Genomic DNA, 12,406 nt, shown 5'->3' with positions numbered 1-12,406 from the left:
AATCCCAAAACTTTTGATTATATTATCTTCAACTTCACTAAAAGTACCGATTTTTGTAGATATAATCACCAAAAACTACCTTTTTAATCACCAATGAAATCCATTGAAGAAAGCAGAATGTTGATTGTTTTCTTTGTTAAGGAAAAAATCAAGACAGCATTCACTGCTTTTTTACTGCTAATAGAAAAATGCTTCTCGACAGAAAAAAATGTCCACCTTGGATAAACAAATTCATCCAAATTCATCACCACTACTTAAAAAAACTGAAAAGCTTAGAAGAAACGCTGGTGTTCTAATCGCAGCCACAAACGATTATCCTCACCAAGTTTATCATATCACCAGTTTAGGCACCATTGACATCTTGCATAGTGCGCTCATTTTCCACAATAATTGACATCATGCATAGTGCGCTCATTTTCCACAAAAAGGACACATTCCTCGAGTGAACACGTGCTTTTGAGGTTGATAAACCAACCGTGCTGTACAGAGCAGGGAAATTAGTGTACAAACATAGAAGCGACAAGGAGTCGCAGAAACTACATGAATGGCGTATGCTATCCATCCTATCCCAATAATCACGGGAAAGCACACTAACTGCAATTGAAAGCAATCAACAAAAGAAAATTCTCAAACGCTGACTACAATTACAGATGAAATCCTACTGCTTATAATCTCGACATACTTGCTACGCAAACTATCAGGTCTGTGATTGAAGTGAAGTGGAAATTTCAATCAGCTAAGCTCTTCCAAAGGAGACCTGCGCAATCGAGAGCAATCCAATAAATATCAACTGGCTTTTGCAAGATGAGTAAACCGTTGTGATATCTACAGCCCAGATTCTAAAAATGGCCTCATCATATAAACCTTAAGTGTCTACAATTGTAGTCGTGCCAGAACTTGGATGAAGTTCAACGAACGATTAAGAGAAATTCCTGAAAGTTTCATTTCGCGTAAATTACCGTCTCCTCCTCGTTGTTTGGGGCTTCTTTGATGCGACACTCTGATGTTGCGACCTTGTGGAACGTGCGCGTGAGTCTTGTGAGTTGTTCTCTGAGTCGTCAGCTTCTGAGGCTTGCGCAGACTGTTTCCAAGTCTGAAAATGAACTCAAATGTGAGACGACCCACCAGCTGATCATAAAACTCAAATGCAACTAATAAAATATTCCAGATTCTTGCAGTGAACCTGAGAAAATTTATTGTTTCACCGCAATCCGCAAGATCGAAGGACGTACAATTAGGTGAAAGGACTTGATGTGTTGCAACAAAAAGAAAGGACCAGCGTTAAACTTAGGGGGCAAAGGGACCAGAACTCAAGTCTTGAGAACAAAATATCTGCCACTTTAAGTGAAAGAAGAGAACTATTCCCAAGTTGGGACTTATTTTTAATACAGTGCCTCTGCTGATAGGTTCCAGAAGTTAAGAGTGAGAAGCAAGAGGTCCACCATGTGCAATTGACTCATGAAAAGCACATTATTCAAGATACCTTTCTAGTAACGACAGGCTTCAAGATTTCCATGGCAGTCTCAGCGGTCTGTTGAGTTAGCTGAGCCTGATCGTCATCGCTTTCCACCTGTTGTTTGCGTACCTGTGTTCAATCCAAAAAATTAATAAAATTAATAATAATAATGAGAAGAAGAAGAAGAAGAAGAAGAAGAATTTTTAAACGTCTTAACTGAAAAGCAATATTAAAGGCGAACAGATATGAGAACATCTCGAATAGCTCAAGTGGATACGTACTAGTCTTCTAAAACGAGGTTCAGGCATCTGGGTATTTGAATCTTCTGATTGTTGCACCAACTCCTCTCTTTCCTCTTCATCACTTTCTTGAAGTCGTTGAGCTCTGCGAGTCTTCATCTTCGGCCTCGCTCTTAATTTCTGGGAGGCCTGAGACAGACCAGAGTCGGTGGAAGAGTCATGCTCTTGCTGAGATCTATACTCTTCTGTGTCAATATATTTTTGAGAACGGTAATTCTCTGTATTAGTCAAATTCTGTGATCGATGGTCTTCTGTGTTGATGGGTTCGTATGTGTTGTTAACCTCGGTGCTGTCTTCAAGTGCATCGCGAGAACTCCTGGTTCTAGATGATCTCTTGCGCTCAGGACGTTGCAGGTTAGCCCCATTTGAAGCCTGTTGGATTTGAATTCCATTTCCAACCTCATCACTTGCACTTGCAGCACCAATTGACATTTCACTGCCACTTGAGGACTGAGCCTCTTCGCCGTTCCTTCCGACATCCAGCACAGAACGGGTCTCCAATGACCTCCTTCTGACTACCTTAGCTACAGAATCTAACTCTTGATTTTCATCAATGTCGTCGTCTGTGGTGACGTCGTCCTCACTTTTGTCATCATCTGCAACACGACCATTCCCACTCGAATTTGAGAACCAATAACATGGACTAACATGAGGCATGAGGCAAAGAGATGAAGTGGTAGAATATGGGGCAAGTAAATGCTGAAATTGAAAGGTCGAAAATGATAACGAATATGAGACAACTCAATCGTCCGTGACAACTCAATTGCCAAGAAGGGAAATGCAGGTTTGTGAAGGCTTTGACAACTAATTGAAGAATTTCTGTCCTGAATGTTCGATGCGGCTCTTGATTGGAAAGAGAATTAAATACTATACGTAACATCACATGCAGTTGCCCCACAATGCAAATTTATCTCACTAAAATCGAAGGTGAAGATTGCTGGTTGTGAAACAGTATCAAAAAACACTAACAATTGTTTGTTGGCGCTGTCGCTCGACGCGTCCGTATATTTTTCACTTCAGTTTCCTCTTCGCAGTCTTGGTCACCAATCAGACCACTATCTTGAGCATGAGGATTATCTGTACGAACATAAGATTTGCTCTGGTGAGCCTGAGCATTCTGCACAGCCAGGTCATGCTCCTTCCTCTCTTCATGAAAAGTGGAGATTCTTAATTCGAAGTCATCCGCAAGTGCCTTTACTTCTGGCTTTGCGAATTTCTTTGCCTGCCAACACGTTATAACAACATTAGAGACTTAGGAGGAAGTTGAGTACTAAAAAATAAAATTGAAAAACACCAACTTTTACATTTTGCACCAAAATACCTTGGCGATAATGCTTTTGAAGTGTTCAACAACCTCCTCTTCGCCAAGAGCGTTCTGGTATTTCGGAAATAGTTCAATCATCCTCTTCAAGCTCTTGTCCGTGTATGTGAGCTGCGACATGCAATAAGATAGGTCCTTCCATTGCTTCGCATCTGCGCAATGTATGTAGAAAGCATCAGAATTACATGTACCGACTACAGAAAACGTAGGTCTAACTGACCTGGGAGAAATACAAAGTGGTAAACAGGCATGAACTTGTCGCTGGGAGCTATATGCTGTGATGGGCAATGAATTTCAGGACATAATAAACAATGAATGATTTCCGCGCACTAAGGTCAGAATCTAAATGAAAGAAAATGAAAACATTCTTTACAGCCGTCAAGTGCACAAAAGAACTTAGTTTGAGCTGGCATCACTACAAAGAGATGTAGTAGGAATACCCCAGCAAATGTTCAGAGCTTACCGGAGGTCCCGGGAAAACGATGGCAGAATTTCTCAAAAAGCCCCTCCTTTTGCTTGTCCTGTAATCAGAATGAAACTTGTCAGTACATTTTGAAAAACTAAAACGACGAAAACTGGGTAAATCAGTAATGGATCGACATGAAAGTCATCATCAATATGTACACCTTAGTGATTGCATTGATAAGAAACTGCATGACATTGCGAAATGTCTCTTGCGGAAGTTCCATCTGACTTGAAAGTCGGCTGAGAATTTCCGGTAGCAAATTATAGATGGGGTTATTTCCTGTACAATCATTACATGACCGAGTAAGTTATAAGTTCGTCATATGCCGTTTCAAGCGGAGGACTATTTGCACTGAAACGCTAAGACTCAAAGTAGAAATTATACTTCGTTTGATTAAATCCGCACTTCAATCTTAACAGAAAATGAATTTCGTCTGGGGACTGTGTACTAGAAAAACAACGCAGTCCTGAAGTGTAATACCTACAAACTATCACTGCTTCCGAAGTAGATCACAACAGGAATTATCTTATGCCTAGTCGAGGAATTCGCGATTGGCAGTGCATCAGTTTTAACGACTCATGTCTAACGCTCATAACATTCATTAAGGTTTGCAACTCAGACGATAGTCACAGAGACTGACCCTTGTTCGAAAGCTCATGAAAAAAGAGCTTCACAAGATTTTGAATGCGTTCATCTTCATCCTCCAATCGCAAAACCATCTCGCTTATGTGCCCTTTCACCTAATTAAGAAACAGAACAGTAGTTATAATAGAAGAACACAAAGAAACTCTAGAGCGAAATTCAGAAAGATTAGTAAGAAGAGAAATATGGGATGTCTCTTAAGCGATTAACACCTAGCGATAACCTGTGACTTCTGTATTGGTAAAAAATTGAAGATTCGTCAAGCTGATGAATTCAAAGTTGAACAGTACAAAGGGACAACAATACCTTGACCATGTCATTGAGGATTAGATGAGTCAAAACAAGTACTGCATTTTTTCGAACTTTTCGATCTTTGTCATTCAGGCGAGAATACATGTGCTCAGTCCACGGCTCCAAAACGTTAGGAAAGCGAAATGCCAAATCGCCCAGGGCAATAATACAATTTGAGCGCACTGCTGCTTCCCCTGAGCTTTGAGCCACTGTGAAGAGTAGTTGTAAGTTTTGATCACTGCAGAATTGAAACCAGCCACATTTAGTTGCCCTAATTAAGATAAAATTGATATCTTTGTAGACCGTGTTCCATTGATTAGCGAGTACAGCTGAGGTTGAGGAATAAGAAGGTACAATGAAAACAGCAAAATTCGAAATAGAAAGAAAATGGCATGCAAAAATAAAGCCAACAGGGACCTGCTGAAAAGATTAAAAGAATTACGTTGAACATCACAACAAGAAGAGAAACTCGAATACCACCTTCAACGAATAAAAGTCAGCTAAGTTAATAGAACTTTTGAGGGAGGAAGTAGAAAATTACATACCAGAAATCTGCGTTAATAGCCATGAGCTTGCAAAGAGCAAGCATGGCCGAGGTACGCAATCGTGGATACTGTACACAGAAACAACACGGTCCATTACAGTCTTTCGTATCAAGTTGAAGTTTTAGTAGCTTACTGACCGAGTTGGTTCAGAGTATAGCAGAATGAAACAAGGTTTTGTGAAGCAGGTGAGGATACCTGCTGCATGAGGCTCGAATTACGGCAAATTTTGGCAACAATGGGAGCCATAGCACCAATGAGAAACTTTCGATTGCTTTCACCAGAAATTATCTCAAATTCAGTTTTCTCCATTAGAGAATCTAGTCTCGCATCTTCCGAAGCTGCTAATCCCAATTCCGCATCGATGCTCTCAACCTAAACCATTTTAAACCTTCAAGTTGGTGAACCAATCGGCACGAAGTGACACTTCAAAATCAATAAAGAGAAAGACTTCGCTAAGTACCAATAATGGACTTTCAGCCACTTAGAATATAGTCCAATAGAATGCAGTGAAAGATTCAGTTTCATAACACCAGTACTGACTCCTTGACTATTACACGTAAATAGATCGAAGATGTAAGCAAGAGACACTCAGGTGTTACAGATCAAGACATAATAAGGAGAGCCAAAGAAAGTCAGACAATTCGTACTTTCCGCAAAGCAACTGTTGGAAATAAACAGGCAATGCAAAGAGGTTTATATAACTTATATAAGTTCCAACCTTGGATTTAATACTGGCTTCCTGAGAGGCACTTAGGTCGCCACTAGCTTGCAAATCAGCCGCCGCATCTGCTGCGGCCTTCTCTTTGTCAGCCCTTACCTTTCGAACTTTACGAACACAGGACTCAACATAAACAAGGTGCTTTAGAGCGATATGCGCCAACACGAATAAGAAACGGCTAAGGGTAGAAGCCTTCGGTCCAAGTCTATCCGACTCCACTCTTGCAGGAATCCCAGAAACTCTGTCCTCGGAGGTCGTTGGATCTTCAAGAGACGAAGATTCATCTGGCTTCTTTTCGATTGAACCGAACACAGACTTACAGAACTTAAAGAGTAGTCCTGAGCAGAACTTCTCTGGAGTGGGATGAAGATAATAAATTGCATTAATGGCTTGCTCTGCAGCGGAGTACCAGCCCTCCTCAGGTAAACCTGATCAAAGTATCATCTTAATCAGCTTGAAGGATGAGACCTGGATTAATGTATTGCTACTTGATAACAAATTGATGACTAGTAGGAGAGCTTACAGGAAACCGTGTATTCTGGAGGTACTTAACAAAATCAGTAAATTACAATCCAAAATCAGGCTGTAAATCCGCTATATATACACAAACCGACAAACATACACCCACACACATGCACACCTCAACCATTGCTTCAAATGAACATGTCAGAGTTCGCACTTGAACTTGAAATGCAAACGACCTCGCAGCCATGCTCTTCAGAGACATTTGCTTGTCTAGATGAAAAATTTGGCTTAACTCACCTGGTCCTATGATCAAACTGGATAAGATGCTGAAGATCTTGTGATTATATCCAAGGCCAACCCTATCATCATCAGAAAGACGCTGAAGCGCAATGCACGCATATCTTGCAAGTAGAGGGTCTTCTCTGGCACGTCGACCCAGTCCAATATCCATCACACTTTGAAGATGAGAGTTAATTATACGAGGTTGTGACTTGGCGGCCATGCACAAAATAACTAGAGCGCCTCGGCTTTTCTGTGGTGTAATATCAGGAGCATTGAACGTGAAGCAGTTCCAGAGGGCGGCCACCTGCGTTAAGCCATCCAATGAGAAACAAAAAAAATCTAATGAGCTAAATGTACGTGAATGCCTGGTAATACTATAGACATCATTGAAAACACAACAATTAAAGAATTGAAATCAAAGCCTCCAATACCGTGCCATGAGAGATGTCTCCTTTCGTTGTGAACTTGCTTACAAGCGCTTCAATTGAAGCCAGATCCCCGATGCTTGCGTCCAGCGTAAGGGTTATCAGATTCAGAGCTGTTTCAGATGGACTTCGCTTCATATAGAGGCTGGTGAAAGCTCCCTCAACAGCTTCGTAAACACTCTTCTCCTGAGAGAAGACCTGGGATAACCAACAAAGCACAATCATATGTACAGTACAAAAACAAATTGTTTGGGGCTTCCTAGACAGAAGAGGAGGTTGGAACAACCTGACAGCCTTACTTCTTGTTAACAGATTAAGCTCATACGACTACTTATGCAGTTCAAAAACAACTGCACTATGAGGAAGAGAATATTTTGAGGATATTTTTATACGAAATACTAACGCGGTTCTTGGTAATTAGAAGATTCAGTAGTTTTATCGCAGAGTTAGGATATATGTGAAGCATACTCACATCCCCATGTTTAGGCACATTCGCCACCACCGCACAACACTGTTGTCCACTAAAACAAACAGCTGGGTCTAGACATCAAGGACGACTACATCAAGGGGTCAAGCGTCGGGGAAACGTACAAGAGGCAGCATCGTGCGTAGACTCTCTTCAGCACCATCAATTTCAAACTGGCGAGCTAGTATTAGGAGAGTTATTGCATGCTTAACATCGTCTGAAGATGACGAAGCAAGGAGCTGCTTAAGCACATCCATAACTCCTGCAATACATCGAGTGAACTGCAACCCCGACTCAAGGGAAGCCACGAGTGTTCTGGTTTGTTCGAGTCCCCCAATATCTGCTGGAGTAGGGGCATAAGGCTCGACCTGCATCAATGGAAGATCAGCAAGTCTAGTTAAACGACTTTGTACGAGAATTGCCTGGGCTTCTTAAAAATGCTGAACTAGATGTTAAGGCGCAAAAAGGAATGACGAGTAGAAAGAGGAAACAACGGTAAGTGTATTAAAGACACAAGCTATGTAGTAGCGCATTTCATCAATTGTTGCTTCTGAAGGATGCACCTGAGATGAGTCAACATATTGCGTGCCAGGGGTGCTTTCAACCGGATCCGCAGTCCCTTCTTCTGAAAGGACTTTCCCGTCCAAACCGCCTTCTGCCTCAGCCAAGTGAGTTTCCGCCTCATTCGCAGTTGAGGATGCCAGTTCCATTTCTTTTAATTTTTCCTTGTACTGCTGAAGTGTAGCTTCGAAGGGGCCAATTCGAAGACTAGGACCGAAGGGATTGAATTGGAGTAAAGTAGTCAACAACTGAAGTGCACTCTTTCTCACAATAGCCCCTTTATCTTCCAACCTCCCAGCAGCAACATGGGCGACCAGATTCCAGTGACCAATAGAAACAGCACTCTCCACGCAAAGGTTGGCCCAAGTTTGTAAGACTTTACTACGAGTGTAGGAACTTTTGTCTCTAGCACGCTCCAAGAGAATATCAACCATTCCCTGCACAATGGCGACAACTTTATGGTTTCAACGAGTCCAGCAGAATACGAATAATTGAGGAGACGGGCAACGAGCAGAAAATTCCTATATTCAAAACAATATACAAATGTTGAGGGCACCTGAAGTAATACTTCCATATCCATGTAGATTTACCTGCTTGCTGCGGAGACGGGCCATCTCATCTCCAACGGCATCCACAGAAGGGTCTTTGGAGGCCTTAATGATCAGTGTACCAATCACTTGCACAATACCATTGCGCATTTTATAAGATTCGCCGTCTAGATGCGGAGTGATGATACTAAGGTTCACGGTCATGAGCTTAGGCAACCGCTCTGCCATTGCCACTAAGAAAGAGCTTACACTATCTGCTCCAGAGTTATCGCGCTTGAAGTCATCAGGATCAATGTGTCCGATTTCTCTTAAAACAGCTACAGGCAGACTACTATTGTGATACTTTTCCTCGGCAAGGGCAACGACCTCTGCGAGATAAACTGATAAATGCTCATGCTTGTGGAGAAGATTCAAGATAGTAGAAGTAACAGGTACGACATAATCATATTTGGCTGCACAGGCTGCAACGATGTTGCACAAGGCATCTTTTAAATCCTTCTCCTTCACGTACGCTGGTTTCTCCAGCAGTGAAAAAGCAGCTCTGCAGACATACCAATGAACCTCAATTCACAACCGCAAAGAAAGTCTTTCATAGCGTACTGTAGACATGATATTCAGATTTTTGAACGCATGCCAAAATTAAGAGAGCAATCAAGATCGTATGCAAAATAGTCCTCCAGGATTGAACTTTTGGAGAATGATATCCACCAAAATAGTTAATTGTATTTGTCAACAGCTAAATCAAGTTCAAGGTAGCAGGCAAAACTAACTTGGAAAAAAAGGCGATCAAATCGTCCTCAGGTTGTGCCATTGAGTAAAGCTGTCGCAAATCTAATTGCAATGCAGTGGCAAGAAGGCGAACAATGCGCATCCTGTGGACATCCCAGTTCCACTTAGCAGGTACATGTGCTCTTCGAGGCTGTGACTTCTTACCCTGTTCAAAATCCGAGCAGGAAGTAATCAGTAACTCAGGATCGTTGGAATTCTCAAATGACATTAGACAAGTAATTTTATAATAAAAATACAATGCCGAAACAAAGAAATACGAAGCTTCCTAATATTCAGTTAGTAGAAGCACTCCCTGTCCCACAGACACTGCCTCCCACTGCTTCCACATTGACAGCGTATTATACCTTTGGAGGAGGTTTCGCCACCGACTCCACCTCTGCAGCTTCCTCCACAACGAGAATGGAGTGCAAGAAGTAAGTGTAGATCTTGAGAGCATTCCGGTGCGATTGCATCTGCTGCAGCATATACGCAGCATCCTCGCTTGATTCATTCGAAGCATATGAAAGCGCCGTAATTGAAGGGTTAAGCACTGCAAAGTTGGAACATAGGCTCTCGACCAAGCTCCCTCTGGCGGATGAATCTAAGGAAGAAAATCCCCTATCATCATGAAAACAAAAACCTTCAATCTTCGGCGGCGCAAAGAGCTGTTAAGAACAAGAGAACTGAACAAAATCCTACCTTACTGTAAAGTGTAGCTGAGATTTAGAAGATGGTTACTCGATGTTGGGACAAGTTGAAATATAACGTCTAAAAATTGATCTCAGGCAGAAACATTTTCTAATTATGAGTCCGTCTAAAACACAGCACATCACGCCCATACAAAGGGAAAGGTAGTGCATGCCGAATAAGATTCACTATGCAATCTAGCGAAGACATAAACAAGCAGAAAACAGGTTGGACGTTTCAGAGGCCCATGATTCATTACAACAGTGTTCCGCAGTAAGTCCAACCTGACAAGGGAGTAAACTTGATCAAATATGTACTGCTCCTCAATACAGCACACCTCCTTCTCAGCCAGCGCATACGCCACTCCTGCCAGGAAGAATTGAACGCCAATTTACTAATACCACTCATTGAGGTAACGAACTCCCATCGACACAACCAAAGGTATTTGCGAGAGTGCCTCCGATGTGAGACACATACAAACACTTCAGCGGTGGTACATTCTGTTAGTTAGTTCCAGCACTTAGAAGTTCAGGACAGGTGATTAGAATCATAGGCTCTAGTGATGTAGTTCTCAGTTCAGATTTCAAGTTTTCTAGATGCTACGTGACTGAAAAAGTTTGTTGGTAAGATACTCAGTTTCAATATGGCTACGCCTTTAGACGTTCCTAGATAAGAACTCCACATTGGGAAATTGTAGGTTACACGTTCATATGTTCCATCTAAAACTCCCAGCAGTACTTCCATTCACAAATTTTTGTGTGGCACCTACTGATACATAATTTTCCCATTCTGCCATTGTATAAGATATGTCTTCAGTTAGAATGACGTCTAAGATGATTCATTACTTCCAAGACATTACTGGGCGTTCATAAACCTCTAGAGGGAGCTTTAAAAGGATGCACTCGGACATTCATGAACCACTTCACTTCAGAGTTTTCTACTGATGTACCTTTCACAAGATCATTGATCTCGCCAGCAGAAAAATTCTCAACATCCGTGAACTCTTGCGCGCAGAGACGCTCCCCATTTTCTCCAGGTGACTCCAAGTCCCGTAGAGCAGTCGGGATAACGAACACTGGCGCCATTGTCTAAGAACTCGTGACTCTCCTCACTTGCTTCCAAGGTTTGTCTGCGTGGACTACTCCAGCCTAATGTTACTCCACGAACGCCCCGTCCAGCGCTGTCTCCTACACATCAAGGTTCATACCTAACTAATAGAAGTTGAACTCCAGGTAGGCAGTGGTGTTATCTGAATACACGTCATGCCCGCGAGGTTTCCTTGAAGTGCAATGCAGCTGCGCTATCACTTCAAACCTTAATATTCGAATTTCTACCTGATTTCATTTCTAAAAAACCCTCAAAAGTCTGGATGATGCTTGTGTTCAGTTTGCCCACTGGATATTGCACTATTCGCTGAAAACCCACAAAGACCTTAGAGTGCTTAAACTCCTGCTTCCACCTTCGCAGAAATAAACCATAAATTGTACGTCGCTTCTCCGTCGCGATAAGAGCTCACTTCATCCAATTTCACTGGTTTGCAAATGCAGGTTTTTCTATTTGCCAACCTCGCAGGCTATGCTGCGCCATTTTCTAAGAATGCAGCTCCGAGCTACCAATGTGAGAGAAGTATGTGTTAATCCCTGCTCTACCCTGTTATGCGCCCACACGCCTCATGACAATCGCCAGCGATTAAAACCAGATGTAAACGTCTATTGATTTTATCTTGAGCTCGCGCGATTAATAACAGAAGCGGCATACTTCAGGGATCAATAGCTCTGTAAAGCCAACACCGGAGTAAGAGCCAAATAAAAAGAGGTATGTAGGCTCCAGCAATCTAATCAACCTCGTCTAATCTGACATCCAGAAAACATGAATACTCATCCAAAGCGACACAAATCAATCCATGACCAATGCACAAACCACATGCACTCAGTGCTAACTCCGAGAAAACACAGTCCTCCAACAAAGACCATCAATCGCCACCTGAAGCTGTTCCTAAACCACTCCCGCACCAAAAGGAGACATTACTTGTTCCTGCCGCAAGCGCAATAACGGTTACTTTTCAAAAAATAAGTCTCGCATGAGGACCCTCGAACCTACATCAAAAATTGCCAAAACATGATAACTGGATTCGAACGCTTCCAGATCAGGTCACAAAGCTCCAGGACAATGCAGCGGCAGCGACAACCAGCAGCAGCACTTCGCGACGAAACGCACTATGAGCGTGGGCACGCCATGGCCATCACCGAGAAGAGGGGCCTGACCATAGCCGCAGGGTTCGTCCACCCGAGTTTGAACGAAGGGCCCAGCTCAGAGCGGGAACGTTGTCGAAAGAGCGGGAAATTTGACGAGCGGAGGTTTTTTTTCGTCCGTAACCGTCACTTTCCGGTGCTTCTTGATGTTTTTTCGTTCCGAAAACCAAAATTCAAATTTTGACAACAGGCGACTGGTTTCTGCCCAATTCAT

At 42.4% G+C, this 12,406-nt stretch overlaps 1 protein-coding gene across 1 annotated transcript; it reads right to left on the bottom strand.

Moving 5' to 3' along the window:
- Positions 1-438: 438 nt before the first annotated feature.
- Positions 439-12,182, bottom strand: LOC112280437 (condensin-1 complex subunit CAP-D2). The gene is made up of 23 exons (XM_024515939.3): positions 12,041-12,182; positions 10,890-11,715; positions 10,225-10,306; positions 9,619-9,871; positions 9,256-9,419; positions 8,528-9,026; positions 7,940-8,374; positions 7,502-7,744; positions 6,917-7,108; positions 6,501-6,789; positions 5,739-6,166; positions 5,216-5,392; positions 5,021-5,088; positions 4,491-4,713; positions 4,183-4,282; positions 3,703-3,821; positions 3,540-3,597; positions 3,077-3,228; positions 2,725-2,977; positions 1,738-2,351; positions 1,484-1,585; positions 960-1,093; positions 439-757 (listed from the first exon to the last, which is right to left on the bottom strand). Exons 2-23 carry the CDS (start codon positions 11,023-11,025, stop codon positions 733-735), a joined length of 4,746 nt encoding a protein of 1,581 aa, XP_024371707.1. The 5' UTR covers positions 11,026-11,715; positions 12,041-12,182; the 3' UTR covers positions 439-732.
- Positions 12,183-12,406: the final 224 nt, after the last annotated feature.

This window comes from Physcomitrium patens, chromosome 3 (genome assembly GCF_059467195.1).
Source record: "Physcomitrium patens ecotype Gransden chromosome 3, ASM5946719v1, whole genome shotgun sequence".
Classification (NCBI taxonomy): domain Eukaryota; kingdom Viridiplantae; phylum Streptophyta; class Bryopsida; order Funariales; family Funariaceae; genus Physcomitrium; species Physcomitrium patens.
This window is presented reverse-complemented; position numbering and strand designations above follow the sequence as displayed.